Source organism: Xyrauchen texanus, chromosome 9 (assembly GCF_025860055.1).
Source record: "Xyrauchen texanus isolate HMW12.3.18 chromosome 9, RBS_HiC_50CHRs, whole genome shotgun sequence".
NCBI lineage: Eukaryota > Metazoa > Chordata > Actinopteri > Cypriniformes > Catostomidae > Xyrauchen > Xyrauchen texanus.
Genome location: NC_068284.1, coordinates 30,326,193 through 30,347,301, shown reverse-complemented (window position 1 = coordinate 30,347,301; position 21,109 = coordinate 30,326,193). Strand labels below are relative to the sequence as shown.

General features: G+C 39.6%; 1 protein-coding gene across 1 annotated transcript; it reads right to left on the bottom strand.

Moving 5' to 3' along the window:
- Positions 1-9,321: 9,321 nt before the first annotated feature.
- Positions 9,322-12,070, bottom strand: LOC127649361 (C-C chemokine receptor type 9-like). Its single transcript, XM_052134419.1, has 3 exons — positions 11,975-12,070; positions 11,704-11,768; positions 9,322-11,066 (listed from the first exon to the last, which is right to left on the bottom strand). Exons 2-3 carry the CDS (start codon positions 11,755-11,757, stop codon positions 10,005-10,007), a joined length of 1,116 nt encoding a protein of 371 aa, XP_051990379.1. The 5' UTR covers positions 11,758-11,768; positions 11,975-12,070; the 3' UTR covers positions 9,322-10,004.
- Positions 12,071-21,109: the final 9,039 nt, after the last annotated feature.

Genomic DNA, 21,109 nt, shown 5'->3' with positions numbered 1-21,109 from the left:
CATCCATGATGTGTATGACTTCTGCTGACCACAAACAAATATTTTTAATGGAATATCTCAGCTCAGTAGGTCCATACAATGCAATTGAATGGTGGCTAGAACTTGGAAGCTCCAAAAATCACAAAAAGGCAGCATAAAAGTAACCCATATGTCTTCTGACAAGATGCAATCACTGGGTGAGAAACAAGTAATTGAAACAAGATTTCAATCCTTTTATTACTATAAATCTCCTCTTTCATCTTCACATTGTGAAAGGAGATTTATAATACAAAAGGACTTGTTTACCACCCACATCTATTTTATTGCTTTAGAAGACATATATTTAACCACTGAAGTCATATGGATTTCTTTTATGCTGCCATTTGTGATTTTATTTATTTAAATTTTTTTAGCTTTGAAGGTCTGGTCACCATTGATTGGTATTGTATGGATCTACAGAATTCAGATGTGTTTCTAAAAATCTTTGTGTTCAGCAGAAGAAAGTCAAACACATCTGAGATGGCATGAGGGTGAGTAAATGTGGAATCATTTTCATTTTTGGATGAACTATCCCTGTAAAGTCAACTGACATAACACACGTCCTCAATGCAAAAAGCTCAGTTTCAAAGAAAAAAAATACTCATGCCATTACATCACAAAAATAACAAATAGGATCAATTAAAAAAAGCGTAAAGCTTAAGGTGCATTCAAAATAATTAAATCATGTTGTCCTGTATTGAACTTTCACAGGAACACTAGTCTTGGTGAGCCCAATGTACAGAGGTCTTTTGCATAGCTTTCTTTGTGGGTTTGTGCCTCTTGGAACTATTGTATTTTGACACACTCAAATGAACATCAAAATCATAAGCATGGCCTTTAATCTCCCTTAATTTGACAGCTCTTGACAAAGGTTTCTTGAGAAAAGTAGGTGGTTGTTGGACTCCATTACATACCCTCCCATTTGATAAGGGGCAAGTATTATGCCTAGACGGTGAATGGAAGGTTGAAAAATGGGTGAGTTTTGTTAAATCATCTAAAATTGAGTTACTGCCTCTAGTGCTTGAGTGTTCTTTATTAGAACAAGGGATTTCCACTGGTCTCAGGCGATTGGCAATTCGTACTAAACCAGTTGCTAGACGAGAACGAACAACTTTTGCTTGCTCTTTTTGTATAGTCTCAGCCTCAAGTCTCTCCAGCTTTATCACACGTGCAACCATAGCTGTGAAACAAGGGTCACTTAAATTCATTTTTTCTTGACTCTCCAACTCTACTGTTGAGAGCTGGGACTGATTGAAGTCCAGATATTTTAGTGGAACTGGGAAAACCTCAGGGTAAATTTGCTCTGCTTCTGCAGCCTCTGAATAATCTAGATCTCTGTCGAATGAGTCTGGCCTTAGGTCCAAGTCTACTGGAGTTGCCCACTTTGAGATAGAAAAACTGTCTTTCTCTAGGTCTGAGAGGTCACTGTCTTCAGACTGAACTGACACTTTGATGCACTGTTCAGGTACATTGGGCTGAAGAGGTCCATCGTCAAGGCTTTCCGAACTTATACTATGTGAATCTCTGATTATCTTTATCTCATCAGATCTTATGTCACTTAGAGACAAAAACCGAGTGTCCTCTATGGGGCTGATTTCCAATTCTGGTGTGGTTTCAACCTCAAGTTTATGATGTTCAGATATGTGTTCTTCCAAGCCCCTGGGGATTGGAGGTTGAAGACCAAGCCTCTGACATCTGTGTGACAGCATCCTTAACGGGGTTTTTTGATGCTGCATCAAGCTAAAAAAATAATAACAGTAGTTTAAAAAAAAGCAATGATAACATAAACTGTTCTCTAGATGCCATTTAACCTCTTGAATAGATTTCAAAGTATTGTGCCATGGAGTATCAGTTCCAGGTTAGCAAAGTGTGAGAAGTCTAGTGTTGCAGGGCTATACAAAGCTACAGGCTACATTCAGTTCAACAGAAGGTTAAGATTCCTGGCAAACACAGCAAGCCCCAGTGTCAAGTTCTGTCTAACATGCACCTAAAACAAATAGGTAGGTAATATAACACCTGACACACATAACATTGCCACTGCAAACGTAACTAGGAAAAATATTTCTAAATGCTCTAGACATAGACCATCTGGTGATTGCTGTCACCTGGCTGACAATGTGTGATGGGTCCGATAAGAAATCAGTATATTCTTACACTTGGGATGACTTGCTTTGGCTGCAACAGGTAGTTGGTTCATGTCCCAAATAAGTGCTAGAAATGCTGCCTACTAAAGGTACCTACAAAATAAAATGCATAAATAATCTTTGTGATACTCATTGAAATATACAGTGACTTCATTCTTTGGACACTTCACCAACCCTTTTGACATTAGATAACATTTAAAACCATGTTGTATCTGCATACAAATGATGCTTGATCTTTTCTCAGAAATGATTTTACTTTTCCTAGCCATTTTACACAGCATAACAATTTTGTGTGAAATTTAAATTCCAATAATGTTCATTTTGCAGAATTAAACCAATTAAATGTTGAATCACTTTCATTTTTGGATGAACTATCCCTTTAAAGTCAACTGACATAACACACGTCCTCAATGCAAAAAGCTCAATTTCAAAGAAAAAAAATACTCATGCCATTACATCACAAAAATAACAAATAAGATCAATTAAAAAAAAATGTAAAGCTTAAGGCGCATTCAAAATAATTAAATCATGTTTTCCTGTATTGAACTTTCGCAGGAACACTAGTCTTGTCAGAGGTCTTTTGCATAGCTTTCTTTGTGGGTTTGTGCCTCTTGGAACTATTGTATTTTGACACACTCAAATGAACATCAAAATCATAAGCATGGCCTTTAATCTCCCTTAATTTGACAGCTCTTGACAGAGGTTTCTTGAGTAAAGTAGGTGGTTGTTGGACTCCATTACATACCCTCCCATTTGATAAGGGGCAAGTATTATGCCTAGACGGTGATTGGAAGCTTGAAAAATGGGTGAGTTTTGTTAAATCATCTAAAATTGAGTTACTGCCTCTAGTGCTTGAGTGTTCTTTATTAGAACAAGGGATTTCCACTGGTCTCAGGCGATTGGCAATTCATACCAAACCAGTTGCTAGACGAGAACGAACAACTTTTGCTTGCTCTTTTTGTATAGTCGCAGCCTCAAGTCTCTCCAGCTTTATCACACGTGCAACCATAGCTGTGAAACAAGGGTCAATTAAATTCATTTTTTCTTGACTCTCCAACTCTACTGTTGAGAACTGGGACTGATTGAAGTCCAGATATTTTAGTGGAACTGGGAAAACCTAAATTTGCTCTGCTTCTGCAGCCTCTGAATAATCTAGATCTCTGTCGAATGAGTCTGGCCTTAGGTCCAAGTCTACTGGAGTTGCCCACTTTGAGATAGAAAAACTGTCTTTCTCTTGGTCTGAGAAGTCACTGTCTTCAGACTGAACTGACACTTTGATGCACTGTTCAGGTACATTGGGCTCAAGAGGTCCATCGTCAAGGCTGTCCGAACTTATACTATATGAATCTCTGATTATCTTTATCTCATCAGATCTTATGTCACTTAGAGACAAAAACCGAGTGTCCTCTATGGGGCTGATTTCCAATTCTGGTGTGGTTTCAACCTCAAGTTTATGATGTTCAGATATGTGTTCTTCCAAGCCCCTGGGGATTGGAGGTTGAAGACCAAGCCTCTGCCATCTGTGTGACAGCATCCTTAACTGGGTTTTTTGATGCTGCATCAAGCTAAAGAAAATAATAACAGTAGTTATATAGTAGTAGTGTTGCAGGGCTATACAAAGCTACAGGCTACATTCAGTTCAACAGAAGGTTAAGATTCCTGGCAAACACAGCAAGCCCCAGTGCCAAGTTCTGTCTAACATGCACCTAAAACAAATAGGTAGGTAATATAACACCTGGCACACATAACATTGCCACTGCAAACGTAACTAGGAAAATTATTTCTAAATGCTCTAGACATAGACCATCTGGTGATTGCTGTCACCTGGCTGACAATGTGTGATGGGTCCGATAAGAAATCAGTATATTCTTACACTTGGGATGACTTGCTTTGGCTGCAACAGGTGGTTGGTTCCTGTCCCAAATAAGTGCTAGAAATGCTGGCTACTAAAGGTACCTACAAAAATAAAATGCATAAATAATCTTTGTGATACTCATTGAAATATACAGTGACTTCATTCTTTGGACACTTCACCAACCCTTTTGACATTAGAAAACATTTAAAACCATGTTGTATCTGCATACAAATGATGCTTGATCTTTTCTCAGAAATGATTTTACTTTTCCTAGCCATTTTTGGAATTCCTTTCCAATGTATTATTTTGTAGTTTTTTATTAGATTTAGATAATTTTTGCGAAAGTTTTAAAGGGATAGTTCACCCAAAAATTCAAATCCTCTCATAATTTACTCACCCTCATGTTATCCCAGATGTGTATGACTTTCTTTCTTCCGCTGAACACAAAATATATATATTTTTAGAAGAATATCTCAGCTCTGTAGGTCCATACACAAAGCGAATGGTGACCAGAACTACAAAAGCTCAAAAAATGAATTAAAGTAAGAATAAAAGTAATCCTTAAGACTCCTGTGGTGTAGTCATTTTCTTCTAAAGCGATCCAGTTGGTTTTGGGTGAGAACAGACCAATATGTAACTCTTTTTCACTTTACATCTTGCCATAGCAGTGTCTAGACACGATCATGATTTCAAGCTTGATTACACTTCCTAAAGCTTGATGCATGCGCATGGCGCTTTATGAAGTATAATCGAGGTTGAAATCATGATCTGCAAGGAGACTGCTCTCAAAATGTACAGTGAAAAAGGAGTTACATTTTGGTCTGTTTCCACCCAAAAACAACTGGATCACTCCAGAAGACATTGATTAAACCACAGAAGTCGTATGGATTACTTTTATACTGATTTTATCTCCATTTGTGGAGCCTTTGGAGTTCTGGTCACCATTTACTTGCATCGTATGGACCTACAAAGCTGAGATATTCTTCTAAAAATATTTGTGTTCAGCAGAAGAAAGAAAGTCATACACATCTGGGACTGCATGAGGGAGAGTAAACGATGGGAGAATTTTCATTTTTGGGTGAACTAGCCCTTTAAACAAGTCTGAACCTTTGAACAGTATAATTTAAAACCTTAAGAACTGAGACTGAAATGTTTGCTTATATAGCATGCTTGTGTTCTTTGCCTTAAAATATGAACCACTTGATATTTTATGTCATGCAGTGACACTCAGACATTTGTCATGTAAGTGTCCAAATTCATTCAAGTGTCCAAATACATTTTGGGGCCTCTGTGCATGCATTATCTACAGACATTACAGAATATAATTGATATAATATGTAAATAATTATAATTATGCGATACGCCAATACACCGGTAGTTGCAGAATCATGATACCTGCTGTGTGTTCACTACTGTAGACATGGACAGACTTTCCAGTCGATGTATTAACTGAGTAATATAGATGTCCTGTGAGCACAAAATATTCACACAAGGGGATCAATAGATAATTGTTATGTTATGTGATCTAAAGTTACTGTGCAGATATTCTGTATCAATCAATAAACAATTGTTATGTTATGTAATGTAAAGTTACCTATGCAGACATATTGTCTAGTCTACTACAAGTCTACTAGACCTATAATGGCAATAAGAAAAGTTAAACCCCTTACCTTCTCACTCTCATCAAACGAAGAGGCAACTGTGTTGAAACAAGTCATAAAGATAAATCGTCCTTACAAGTCAGCAAGAAAACCATCACTAGTCGGGTGTAGAAGAGCACTCACCTCCAGATGGTGGTATAAGATCTGTCGTCGTTCTCCTGCTCTGGAGGCGCCAGTTACACTGTAATGATACATCAGCTACATTTACACGACATGTACAGTAAGCGGCGTTTGGTGTCCGTTCGCACTGTTTTTCAATTGTTTATGTCTATGTAAACAGGAGCTAGACCGAAGTCTTTGACCGTTGTCCGCGTCTGATTTTGCAGCTTTTCGTTCAGGAGCGTCGCGTTTTTCAGACGCCATGTCAAGTTGTGAATTCTGAATTCGTATTGACATGGCATGTCACTGTAATATTTGCATTCTGAATTGGTATTTTTTATACCTCTACTTGCATGCTAAACCGTGATATACATTTTCCTTACATTTATTTTAGTGTATCTATTTTGCATATTGACGTTGGCCCAAATGTGCAAAGCACAACAATATTCACTTACAGCAGACGCCACACTCTTGTAGGTAGGTACACTGAGAGCCATCCAGCTGTTTTCATCCCTCGGGTTCTCCATACAATATTCGTACATAATTTAGACTAACTTTTTTACAGTTTTGATGGGTCAACTTCAGTATCTGTTTCCAACAAGTCGAAAACGACTTGTTTAGTTGACTTCCTCCAACACAGATAGGAATTCTGAAACCATGGTAACCCTACAGTCCACTCTCATGACCTTTGTCAAACTAGCCCAGTATGCATAGTGGAGAGGGGGGTATAAGATGAGCCGATTTTATATATATATATATATATATATATATATGTTGTCTCTTTAGACAGGGGCTAAATTAATAGAGCTACCTTTATTTCAATGTGTGTGCTATCATTGATATTATAAAAATGTGTATGTGACAGTTAAAGCCACAAACATAGCCTTTAAAAAATGTTTTTTGATCCAGTGGGTCAACATGCCCCAGGTTAGGGGTAAGTTGCTCCTGGTTAGAGGGTAATATGACCAATTCAATTTTTCCAGCGAAACACTGAATAAAATCCCACAAATAATTTGTTATCTATATCAATTTGCTTTATTTTGTTTTAGAAGCAACACTACATAAGGGATTTTGGCTTGTTTCAGAGAATGTTTTGTGGGGTTTTTTTCTACGTGTATTTTGTCTTCCTATTCTGGCAGATGTTTTACAGTCAAAACCAGTGCTGGATAAGAAATCCAAAGTATTTCGATTGTGTTACTGACCTTGAGTAATCTAACGGAATACGCAACAAATTACATTTTACAGCATGTAAACTGTAGTGGAATACATTTTAACAGTAGGCTAATCCTCCCAACCCTGATTAATTATAATCTCTTACTTTCCTCTTGTTTCCTTTAACACTGAGGAGTGTTATTGCATGTAAATAATGGAACAATTTGGATTAATCACCTAGCATTGCCTACAATCAGTGTTGATAAATTACTTAAAAATAGTAATCCACTACAAATGACTAATTATTTTTTTTAAATTGTAATCTTTATTGATTTAGAAATCACATGACTAATTACTTTAATTTTAAGTTACTTTCTAAAACACTTTTCCACTCAACAAATTCAAAATAATGACTATATTTCTTTCTTGTTCATTGTTACACAAGTCATACACTCCTTCACAATGACTCGTTACAGGGAAATAGTTCATGTATGCTACATAAATAATATATTAGAAATAAGCTTAACCCTATAATATACTTAAATTAAATCAATTAATTGAAAGTCAGTAACTGTAATCTGATTTTTAAGAACTGAAAATATAGAGGGGCCCTGGGTAGCTCAGACACTGCTAAGGCTTCTTAAGCAACCAATCTGCCCGGTCGTTAGGGTGGGTAGAGTCACGTTGGGTTAGCCTACTCATGGTCGCTATAATGTGTGGTTCTCGCTCTCGGTGTGGCACGTGGTGAGTTGTGCATGGATGCTGCCAGGGCTGGACTGGCAATCTGGCTCCCCGGGCATTTTCCCGGTGGGCTGACGCACTTTGGGGGCGATCAGGGGCGGATTTGTTAGAGGGAGATCTGAGGGGTCCAGTGTGTCCACCGCGAAACGTGCCGAATGGGCCACGATAAGCAAAAATAAAGCGCCGCGTTAAGCAGAAAAGAACAGCGATCCTCTTTCATCACTAGGAGGAGCCAGAGAGACAAAAACAAGTTATTAACATGTAGTACATGCTTCAAAGATTTATTCATATTCAAGTGCTTTCACATCAAAAGGAAGTACTTGAAATTAACTAAATATATATATTTTATAGTAAAAACTAAGAGTATCAGTAAGTATCAGTTCAACAGTTTAAAAACCTGTCACAAATAACTGCAACACGTGCACATTGGAAAGAACACATGTTGGTTTGTCTGCCACTTCCTGTCGTGAGAGCTGGCAGACAGATTTAAGGTGTGTTTGTTGTGCTTTGTGGTTATTTGACCCTGTCTGCACCTCAAAACATTTTTCTCACGTTTAACAATGTGAGAAACGAAACATTTTGATCTTCATCATGTAAGAACGTTTTTAATAAGTAGAGGTGCATAAAATCCACAATTGATACAACCATCCATCCATCCATCTTCAACTGCTTATCCGAAGTGCTCCATATATATAATATGATACAACCATATTTTATAAAAATATTTTACAATAGGTATGGTAGGGATATTATGTTACACTATTATAATTTGTATGCACCATAAAAGATGAGAAGGGAACACCTTTTGCAAAATGAAACAACATTCATAAACGGAGGATAAATGGAAGTATATTTTAATTTCTTTGCTCAGCCATCATGTAGGTCTATTGAATTCAAGGTACTTTTTGATATGCATGTTTGGTGTGTGTTTGAGTATGCACACGTGCCTATTTTGTACTGTGTATCTGTGTCTCCCCACAGGACCCACAGAGAGTAAACCAGACCAATGTACGTCATTTTCACAACGGTTCTTGCCACAATACACATTCTAAGTCTGCTAGTTTCTTATGACAAGTATTGCAAGTAAACAATCTCTTAGTTACCACCTCCAAATTAACAGACACAATCCATGGATACCTATCATCTCAGTAATATCAGAATGAAAGACTGAGAAAACAAGATTATGTCAACTTTGTCTTTTTAGTGTGTGTTTGTGCATACAGCATGCGTTTATGAGAGAAATATTGGATACAGTAGTTCCAGTCCTGTGTGCTGACTGTTCAATAGCTGCTTTATTCACAATAAGGAACAACTATGACCTCTTAACTGAGCTACTATCTGTAACACTTCGCAGCACCCTAGCTGTTATTTTAGTTTTTTAGCAATATTCTGTGTGTCTATTTCTGTCCTTCATTTGTTTTATTATGTGGTATAAGTATTCATTATAATTATATTATTATTATTTAAATAAAAGCAGTAAGGCACTTGGAGTTGTGCCATATTGTGAATATAGTCACTCCACTTTGCGTCATGGCTAACAAAGCCCTTCAGCCATGATTATGTTTAAGATATAGCATTGCTTCTTGTACCTTATTGCTTAATTATATGCAAAAAAATAAAATAAAAAAATGTCACAAAAATAAATGCAGGTTTTTCATCAGGTTTCAGTGATGTTTTGTATTTAATATTTAGTTAGAAGTTTTACAAAATGAGCAGCAAATACTTATTCACACTGTGTTTGGTTTTCACATTACACCAAAAAGCACAGACACAAAGACAACCATGTATGTACAAATTTGGCTTTAAGTCATTATTCAAAACCTAAAACAGATATATACACAGTTATAAATGTGCAGTTATGAAAAGACACCAACATATCAATATCATCATATTATAACTTTTATAAACATTCCTAACATTTTTTGCAGAAAAAAAAACATTCATGCAATGATGTAGAAAATGTAGAAAAAATTTTACGATGAACAACAGATGGAAAGTACTGTTACAGTAAGTAAGAAATCAGGAAACACGCACTCTCCCTGGGGAACCACTGTTCATTAATTCACAATTACTTGATCTGGATTCAACATTCATATTAACAGTTAGTCAAACAAAAATAACTCTGTCATTCTATATTTAAGGTGGCAGCCATCACATCGTGGTGTGCAGGTTATTTCACCCTCTACCAGACTATATGTTTTCAAGCATGTGAAGTACTACTGTGGAACAATGGCCAAAATCAAACTTCTGTTTTGAAATTCAGATGCCAAGCACCTGCAGTGAAACAGAAGTTCATGCTAAGAAAGTCTCACTAACAAGTGTTCTGAGATAGTTTTACAATGAGAGAGCATTGGTTGTGTCTGTGTCTGTCAAAACCGAGGAGCGGTGTAGGCTTCCCTGCAGCTTGGACTTCTTGAGGGATTGAATACAGCCATAGTTACTGAAAATACGAATCATGTCCCTTCGGAAACGCACGCCAATGAAGGCATAAAGGAATGGGTTTAGACAGCTGTGCATGTAGGCAAGACTCTTCAAGACTTGGTTGGCAATATCAAAACGTTGGGCCTCTGTGCAGTCTGTGACGGTTATATTGGCTGCCTGAGTGGCTTCAAAGACTAACATGCTGTTGTACGGGAGCTGCGAGAGGACAAACACTGCCACAACAGCCAGAATGACGCGCAGGGCCTTGTGCTTCTGAAAGTTTTTGGTCTTAAGCAAGGTGCGGATGATGATGGTGTAGCAGAAAATCATAACAATGAGAGGAATGCAGAAGCCCATGCAGATCTGAAGCGCCAGGACCAGAATTTTTGTACGGTTGTTTTCATTGTTCCAGTAGACCATGGAGCATAAGAGATTTCCCTCAATGTCCTCTTTGGAGCGGGCAAAGATAAACTCTGGAATTGCCAATAAAACAGCCAGGAGCCAAACTAAAACACATATGAGCTTGCTGTATAGAAGACGGATCCTCTTGGAGTTCTGTGCCTTGGTAGTCTGGACGATTACAATGTAGCGGTCAACACTGATGCAGGTAAGCAGAAACATGCTACTGAAGAAGTTGATCTTGTAGATGGCTGAAACAATTTTACAGAGGGCCGAGCCAAAGGTCCAGCCATAGAAGGAGTCAGCAGCCCAGAAGGGCAGAGTGCACAGGAAGAATAGGTCTGCCAGAGCCAGGTTCAGAAGATACACATCCGTCATAGCCTTTAGACGGTTCTGAAAGTGTGTGTATATCCAAACCACCAATGAGTTGCCAATGGCTCCCAGAATCACAATGATCAGATATAAAGCAGGCTCATAGAACATTCTGAACTGTCTTACTGCTGCTTTGTCACACAATGTTGCACCATTGTCATCATAATAGTCACCCGTAGAGGTAGAATATTCATCACAACAGTCCTGTGAAATAAAGCAAAATATGTCTATTAACTGCCATACATTTAAACTACATTTTATTATAGTTGTGCATTTTGATTCAGAGATGCATACAAACACCCATTACCAGCAGTTATACAGTGACCCTAGAAAGCTTTTGGACATTTAGGCCACAATCAAAAATGTAGAAATTACTTTTCTTTTTTAATTATTTAACAAAATGTCAAACCAGTGGTTTTATTTGACATAAAGATCAAGATACATTTTTATAAATTATTCTAGACAAACAAAAGTAATTGGACACTTTCTGGTTGTCAAACTTTGTGGATTGTGTCCATAACTAATGTGCCGAACTACAGTATACATGTGCTTATTCTGTTAGGATATGTGTGTGAGCTGACATATTACATCCACTTATAACAACCGTAAGAAAAAGTGGTTGAATTAATTGAAAATGGCTAAGAAATGTGAAGTTAGTTCTGAAAACAAGGTCTAGCATCATTTGTTTGCAGATTCCACTAGGTTTGATATTTTATATCTAATGCAATGACATTCAGACATTTATAAGTTTGACTAAAGGGTTCAAAAGTGTCAGAACCCTTTTTTGAGGCACTTGTACATAGTTTGCAGTGCTTCATACAAATATTTGAATCTTACTTACATTTTTTGGAGTTGGCACAATGGATGCTGTCACAAGTTCTGTTATGTTCATCATTGATCTTTGTTCTAAAATCAACAAAAAATAGTCAGGTTTATCACATTGAAATGCACACAAAAAAAATACTATGTTCACAGATGTCCTCGACAAAAAGTGTTGTGCATATCAATAAAAAATCATGAACACTTTTGAATCTGCTCTACTAAATTAAGCAATTATCCACCTGTTCCTTTACATATGTTGTAGTATTTTCTTTTGACAAGCCAGTACTTACTCTAGGGTCTGAAAGACAAGCAAGGAATAGTAATACAGATGAGCTGATGTCTGCTATCTTCCCGATCACTTAGATCACTTTCACGTTGTGTTTGACACTCTCTGGAAAATGTCTGTTTTGCAGAAGCTTTTAAGGTCTGAGGTTTAACCACAGTGACGCACGCACAAGCTAAAATAAAATGCCCCTCCCTTTATTAGTAGTGTCACCTCCAAACACAACAGCCAGATCAGAAATGTTTATGGATGCATCCTTTTTAATAACACCAAAGAAGAATTTATCATTTTTGGGTAAGTTCCAAGTAGATTAAGAAGTATTTTTGACAAAAGTATAGTTTAGCTTGGCAGCACATTGCACTTTGTTCCCTTGGTCTCGATAATGACCTAAACTCTTATGCAGCTTTATCTGTTGCTCTACTCAACAGTCCCTAAAATGTTCTTGTTTCAAAGCCATATGCCTTTCTTTCTTATGAAGAATACAAAAGTAGATGTTTTAATGAATATAACAGTCCATCTTTTCAACACAATTTTGTGTAATAAAGTAATATCACACGAGCAAGAGTGCTATATGTCCCTACATCAGCACTGCTGTGATTCGGCCACAGATAATTACAGCAGTGTTGATGTAGGGACATATAGCACGATTGCGAGTGTGATATTGCTTATATACAACAGTTCAATGAACAAGTAAATTAAAAAAAAGGAAAAACACAGTACGGTCATAAAAACGCATTTGTGCATGGAACTACTTTCTTATGCGATGGTTGAAAACAAATGATGCGTTCAAGCCTTCATTAGTAAGTCATTCACTATAGAAACAGCGATGTCCTCTGCCATTTTAAACAGTGTGTGTCCAGTGTGGAAACTCTGTAAGCGCCTCAAGTTCTGTAATCAAACAGTCTGTTGTGTCTCTCAGCTGCAATAAGCCTTAATCCTGAAATTGTTCATTTAAAGCCATTTAAAACAATGTCCTATCTTAAGTAATGTAGTGGTAATACGAGCGATCACAGAGCGCTTTTCTATGTAAACAATGACTAACGGATTCACTTTACATCATCAACTGGCTCATATTACACAAAAATTATCTTTTGCCACCACCTGCTGGCTAACATATGTAATTTCAAAAATAAAGACAGTAACTCCTAACAGATATGCACTACTCATACACATTAGTTTAGAATGGCAGGAACACAAGCGGAGTGATACACACACTGTGAAGCATCCGAGTGCTGATGCTGTCACACAATCAGTGCTAATGGAACGTCTCTCGTCCAATCAGATTTGAGGACCGGAACTAACTGTTGTCTATATATATCAATAATTGAACTCTTGCTTTCAGCCCACTGGTGTAACACTTTGGTACTGCTATGATAAAATACAGGAAGAAAAGAAGGAAGCACCTGTAACAGTATCATTACTGTTTTCTAAGGTTTGTTTGTCATTGTGGTCAGTCACATTGCATGTGACATGACAGGATCAAAACTCCTATCACATACAAAGCAACTTCTTGGTCAACATATTTTATAACACAGTCAAAATAAACTCACAACATCTGAATCAGGTATGCAGCATTAATATTCAAATTGTTTGTCATCTCTAACTTTTAAAGTTGTATTTATTGTGTTCAGGATTTCCGAGGCCCCAAGCAACCATCCAAGCAGAGGCCCCCTTTTGGTGTACAACCCAGGAAAATGACATAAACGTGAGTTTACATACATTTTTTAGTTTTTTTTATGATTAACATTTTTATTCAAACACAGAAAATCAAAACATAAATACACAGAATCAACTTTTAACACACACTACCACCCCTCCCCTCCCCCTCTCCATCCCCACCCGACCCTCAACAAAGACCCCTGTGGTCATACATGAGCACATAAAAAGAAAACAAAAACAACTCATTTATTTTATAAAAATATAAAAATCACACATTAATAACTACTCCTCTCTCTCCACTGATCTACCCCGAGAACTGTCCATGAACGGCAAGTATCTACCCCACTTCCATCCACTCAAAATAACCTGTCTGGTTAGCACCCAAGAATACTGGTTAGGACCCAATCCTCCACATATTTATTCCCCACGTTGATGACTGCCCCATCTCCCAAAATACAGAGTCTGGGGCAGAACAAAACCCAAGTGCCCAAGACATCACATACAAAACTCTGAACCCTCAACCAAAATCCTTGGATTGCATAAGGCGAACCCTTACAGACTTGACATGCGCCCTCCTCCAATACCAAGTTTAAATCTTTCTCCCATAATCTCTTGATAGAAGTTAGCGCTCCGTCCCCCAGACTCTGAATTAACAAGGAGTAATACACTGATGCCTAATGAACTTTTCTAAAAGCAGTAATCACCTCTCCCATAGTCTCTGTGGCTTTAGGAGGGTATATGCTACTCCCAAAAACAATACAGAGCTGGTGGCGCAGCTGTACATACCTATAGACCTGAAATCTGGGAATCCCAAAATATTGAACCAAATTTTCAAAGGAACTCAACACTCCACTCTCATATAGCTCACTGAGTGTAGTAACTTCCCTCACAATCCACTCTGACCAGCAGAAAGGGGACTTATCAATACATAATTTTGGGTTCAGCCATATGCTTGAGGCAATAAATGTCTAAATTAAACACTGGACACTTTAGTCCATACCGAGTGCAAATGTGAGATAAAGGGGTGTAACTTAATTTCTATGATTAGTTAGATAGAAAGGCTTTTCAATGGTGAAATAGAGCGAGGGGCTCTCTCAGGTGGAAGCAACCATTAAGCCAAATGTCAAAGACCGAATGCATAATAATAAAACAAAATCTTGGGTAGGCCTAGCCCACCTTTGTCAATCGGCCTATGTAACTTATTAAAATGTTATTTTCATAACAATATTTTAATGTCCAGGTGGATCAGGGAGTGCAGAGGACAGACTATTACACTCACTTGGATCTTTGTCTTTTTTAAGAATCAGACTGATCCGGGCTGGTGTCATGGTTGGCGGAAGCTTTTCATTCTTTAATGATTCTGTATACATTTCTAACAAAAGTGGAGCCAGTTCTGTAGCATTAGATCTAAAAAAAAAAACTCAGCGGCAAAGCCATCTGGCCCCAGAGCCTCACCAACCTCCTCCAAGGTTTTCTCAGAATCAAGAGAAGTTTTTACTCAGTTGTCAGTTTAGGTTGTTCTAATGGTTCCACAAAATTTCAAATATCCTCATCAGCAGACGAAGACGTTGAACTACAGAGATCAATATAGAATTCTTTAAAAGCATTATTACTATCAATGGCCGAGGAAAAAATTTAATCACCAGCAGATTTCACTGAAGAAATGGTAGAAAAAGACTCTCTCTGTCTTGCCCTGAATAACCAAAACTCCACCTTCCGTGACAAAATAGTATTATATCTATTATAGTATTATATGCTGTGGGCATGTAAATATTTAGCATCTATTCTCAATTTGGCCGGGAACAAATAGCTAAGTATATTGTTTAATGAAAATCAAATCAAATGTTTTCGTCAAAATAAACAAGGAAGGAAGGAAGAATGTATTTCATATAGAATATAATAAATATAATCTATTTGCTCCAATACAGTAATAAAAAAGCAATATTTACCTTCATATATTTTTACCAAACTATAAATTGTACATAAATTGGGTGTGCAAAAACTATAAATTCACTCAATTATATATGATACCCAGATGAATATTATTTATTATTGTCCAGTCAAGCTTATTATTATTTTAAGGATTTGTTTTATACAATTATAATATTTTTCTGTTGTATTTACTTCACCATCACCTGAAACTTTTATTTTGATGGAACAATATACAGTATTGTACTGCAGTGTCCATGGCCCCACACAATTGCATGGTTTGTGTGGTGGTTAACACTACTACTAAATGTGTTGTCTAATATGACTAACAGCTTGCGACGTGGATGCAGCATCATGCAAAAGCAATAGCTTTTGTTTATCAATGTCATTGTATAAATGCGATATTCACAGTCAGCCATACTTAATTTAATTTGTGAGTGAAAGGCTCTGCCAAAAGGGGAGCTACCGCATCGACTGCATACCTTAACCCTCGACTGCATACCTGAGCATGGCTCCAACTCCATAATATAGTTTGCAGATGACACCACGGTGGTAGGCCTGATCAGCGGCGATGATGATAAGGCCTACAGGGAAGAGGTACAGCACCTGGTAGTGTGGTGTGCCAACAAAAGTCTCACACTCAACACCCAGAACACCAAGGAACTGATTGTGGACTACCGGCGGACTAGGAAAGGACACACACACACTCCTACATTGATGGGGACTAAGTGGAGTGTGTGACAAGCTTCAAGTTCCTGGGTGTCCATATCTCTGAGGATCTTTCCTGGACCTACAACACCTCCACCCTGATTAAAAAGGTGCTGATTAAAAGGTGCTTCGGAAGCTAAGGAAAGCTCACCTGTCCCCCCACATCCTGCTGAACTTTTACTGCTGCACTATTGAAAGTGTCTTAACAAACTGCATCACAGTGTGGTATGGCAACTGCACTGTCTAAGACCAGAAGGCACTCCAGCGGGTGGTGAAAACTGCCGATACATCACTGGTGTCCAGCTACCCTCCATCAAAGACATTCACAATAACCGCTGGAGGGTGAGAAGCTTTATCAAAGTCTCCTCTCACCCCAGCCAAGGTCTGTTTACTCCTCTCTCATCTGGGAGACGCTATAGGAGTCTTCGTTGTCGCACCAGCAGACTCAGGAACAGTTTCTTTCCCTCAGTTGTCAGCCTACTGAACTCTAAACTCTGGCACTGTACACTATATCCCACCCAAACTACATATTTGTATTCTTTTTATTTATTTATTTTTTTTTTCTGCACATTCCCTTGCACATTTCTTGCACGTAACTTCTACCTCCTGATGCCGCTTGCACTGTTATGGTCACCGGTCATATAAATATATTTTCACATTTACATATTTATACCTCATTCTGTACAATGCACCTTCAGTTTTATGCTTCTTCATTTGCACCTTGTACTGTATCCATAGACATTTGCATTGAGCTTGTCTCTATATATACATATTGCTATTTGCACTTCTAGTTAGATGCTAACTGCATTTCATTGGCTCTGTACTTGTATTTTGCACAATGACAATAAAGTTGAATCTAATCTAAAATCTAAATTTGGCTGGTCATGTGATCACAACATGGCAGCCCCTATGAGGTGACCTTCTCTATTAAATTTTTTTATAATAATCTGCTTTTATTAGGTAAGTGATATGACAGAAGTCTTATCTCATTTGAGAGTACATTATTTAAATGATAGGCCTTTTTTTTACAAGTACTATTCTATTTCTGTGGGTTAAGTTTTTAGTGAGGAAAATTAATACACATTTGGCTTTAATTTATGTTTCCACAGACATAAAAAACAACACTTTATAAAATCATATCTTAAAAGCTGAAATGTCTACACATCATCATTGTGTATACGGTTCATTTCTCAAGTGTTAATCTTCTTGCCTCAGACATCCTGTTTACCTTTAATATTGTCTCACCAGACCTTTTTTTTCTCTCTTATATCTATAAGCACAATTACATCATATCCTGAGTTGATAGACATTTCCCCTTTATGTCAAACATACCACAGCAGTGGTCCTCAACTGGTTTTGTTTCAGGGCCCAGCAGAGTACTAAAATTGTAAAAAGGAATGTTGTATGAAAGGTAAACAAAATGCCCTTAAAATCAAACACCTAAATGTTTTTTTAGATAGTAATATCATCAAAAGGTGCATGTATTTTGGGTGAAACTAGAAAAACTGTCATGAAGGAACTTGTTTCACGTTAGACTGCCTCCAAAAAAAGAGCCACCATTTTTTTAGTAGCAGCTTATTATGGTCCAAAAAGAACTGAGAACTGACTGATGGTGAACATCACTAATGCGTTATGAAGGATTCCTGAAGTGTTGTAATATTGCAAATACAAAACAGCAGATGCAATGCAGTTGTAACGTATGACCTTGTCCTGTTTTACTGTTTCCCTTTTGTCTTCCATTTTGATACTTTCGTCACTCCATAGTTTTCACTTTTGAACCTTCTGTACCTCCATAGTCTTGTTAGCCATTGTGTTCATTGTTCATTGTTCTCACCTGTCCTCGTTAGTTTCCCATTGGTTTCTGTTCATCACCTCATCATGTCATTTTGAGTTCTGGTTGTTCATTGGTCCTGTCTTGTATTTATACCCTGCCTGTTTGTTCAGTCCCTGTCGATCGTTGAATGTTAGTAATGTTTGTTGGTATGTTTGTTAAGCCTGCTCGTTAAGCCTGCTCGTTAAGCCTGCTCTGTGTTTCCTTCCCGAGTTCCCTGCTTATGTTTATTTCCCCATCGTGGGTTTTCCTTTGTGTTTGTTTAGTTAAATAAATATACTGCGTTTGGATCCTCAACCTTGTCTCCCTCGTTGTCCCTGCTAATTCGTTACAGCAGTCTTGCTTTAAATCAGTGCAGACTGAAATGAAACTCAACTTTATTTAGGTGGTGTCCCTCTTAAGTCAGTTTGTGTGACTTACTTGCATCACTTAGCAACAGTGATGAGGCCTTGAGATGAGCACAAACATTTTACATTTTGCACTTATTCAACTGAGAACATCCTGCCATGAACATTTGCACGCTTGCTATGACCACAAGGCAGAGGAACAAAGTAGATAATGACACCTCTCATATGTACCCCCTCATAACTGTCACTCAGCATGTTTAACAACTATTAAAGATATATATTGTTTGGCAAGCAATAAAATATTTTATATTAATATATATTAAATATATCAAATAGATTTCAGGCCGCAAACCCAGTATTAAGGGCTGAATGCTGGCTTTTTAAGTTTTACTCTAGTTTGACTTTTAGACCTTTAGTTTTTTTCACCTCACAGCTCTCAAATAAGATGAAAAATACCAATTAATCAGATTGGGTTATTTGTTTGTTTGAGTGCATACACTGAGCACCCTTCTGAGTCACATGATGTTTGTAACAGTGTCATTAGCCATGTGGCGTCACTGTGGTAAAGTAAAAAATGAAAATGGAAAAAAGTGAGAAAAACAAATGACATGATGTCACGAACCCCGCTCCTCTGCCCCATCCCCGCTTCGTCGCACACACACTCACTCCTCAAGCTCGCACGCTCGTTCCACCCCCCTCGAGCTCACGCTCGTTTTGCTCCCTCGAGCTCTCACGCTCGTTTTGCTCCCTCGAGATCTCCTGCTCGTTAGCAGGTCTCTCTCCTCGGGCTCACATGCACGCTCCTATGGCCAAAACATTATGACCACCTGCACTCGTCTCAATCACCCCTTTAATCGTTTCACCTGCACTCGTCTCATCACCTTTCATTGTTTACACCTGCACCTTCCCCTATAAATACCACAGCACATCCGTTTCACGGGTGTTGGTTATTGTATTTAGTTTCCCGTGTCTTTGCCCCCCGCTAGTCTCGTCTAGTTTTGCTCTCCTCTTGTTTACCCATTAGCTTGCCAGCCCCCCTTGTTCCCCTGTCTTTACCTCTCGCTTGTCTTGCTTGTATATTGATTCCCCGGCTTCGACCTCACGCTCCCTTTGACTACTCTCTCCCGGATTTGCCCCCTTGTTTATATCTTGATTCCCCGGCTTTTGACCTAACGCTCACCCTGACCATTCTTCTCTGGACTTGCCCTTGTTTTGTTCTGTTGCCTGCTTTTATTTTAATAAAGCAGTTTTTACACCGACATTGTGACTGTCTCAACTTGTATTCACTACAGAATAACCAACCTCACCGTAGACAGTCACAATGGAAACCGCTGAGGATTTCCGCAGCTCATTAGAGCGGATCTACATGGCACTTTCCGCCCAGGGATCTACGGTCGGCCAACACGATCAAACAATCGCGGCTCAGGGACAGCAGATACAGGAGATCCTGCAGACGGTACGTGCGATTTCTAATCAGTTTTTACCTGTTCCGCCTGTGCCTGTCCCTGTGTCCGTTGATGTTCCCACTGTATTTCCCAGCGCCGCGAGCTTTCAAACCCCCGAGCGGTTTGACGGTTCGTCGGATGCTTGCCTAGGGGTTTTGATGCAGGACAGCGTATATAGTACGAGAGACCCTACCCTTCATGTTATGGACCCAGTGGCCCAGCTCTTGGTTCTTCGTCAGGGGAACCAACCCATTGAGGCTTTTGTTGTTGATTTTTGTGCCCTGGCTAACCAGGTGAATTTTGAGGTGGCTCTAAAAGACATTTTTCAATTTGGACTGAATGAGCCAGCCTCATCATTCATGCCTGGTGGTCGCTGCTCTCTCAACCTGGCTCAGTTTATTGACCTCGCCCTACTGTACGCTGGTTCCTCGTTTACTGTGGGGGAGGCAGACACTGAACCAGCGCTCCATACCACGGCCCCCGTCTCGAAGCCTACCACGGCCCCCGTCCCGAAGCCTGTCACGGCCCCCATCCCGAAGCCTGTCACGGCCCCCGTCCCGAAGCCTGTCACGGCCCCCGTCCCGAAGCCTGACATGGCCCCCGTCCCGAAGCCTGACACGGCCCCCGTCCTGAAGCCTGTCACGGCCCCAGTCTCGAAGCCTGGTACGGCCAGAGAGCCAGCGCCCATGCCCGCCACGGCCAACGAGCCAGCGCCCATGCCCGCCACGGCCGGCGAGCCAGCGCCCATGCCCGCCACAGCCGGCGAGCCAGCGCCCATGCCCGCCACGGCCGGCGAGCCAGCGCCCATGTCTGCCACGGTCAGCGAGCCAGTGCCTGTAGCCTCGACCGCCCCAGAGCCAGCGCCTGTAGCCTCGACCGTCCCCATGGCCACGTCCCCTGTTGGCCGAAGACGTAAGAGAAGGAAGAGGGCCCTCTGCTCCGCCCCGGAGTCTTCCACGGCGCTGCCGGGTTCTGCTCCGCCCCCGGAGTCTTCCACGGCTCTGCCGGGTTCTGCTCTGCCCCCGGAGTCTTCCACGGCTCTGCCGGGTTCTGCTCCACCCCCGGAGTCTTCCACGGCTCTGCCGGGTTCTGCTCCGCCCCCAGAGTCTTCCACGACTCTGCCAGCCTCTGCTCCGCTCTCAGAGTCTTCCACGGCTCTGCTCGCCCCTCAGAGCCCTCGCGGCCTCCGCCTCACGAGCCTCCCAAGGCTCCTCCTCCCAAGC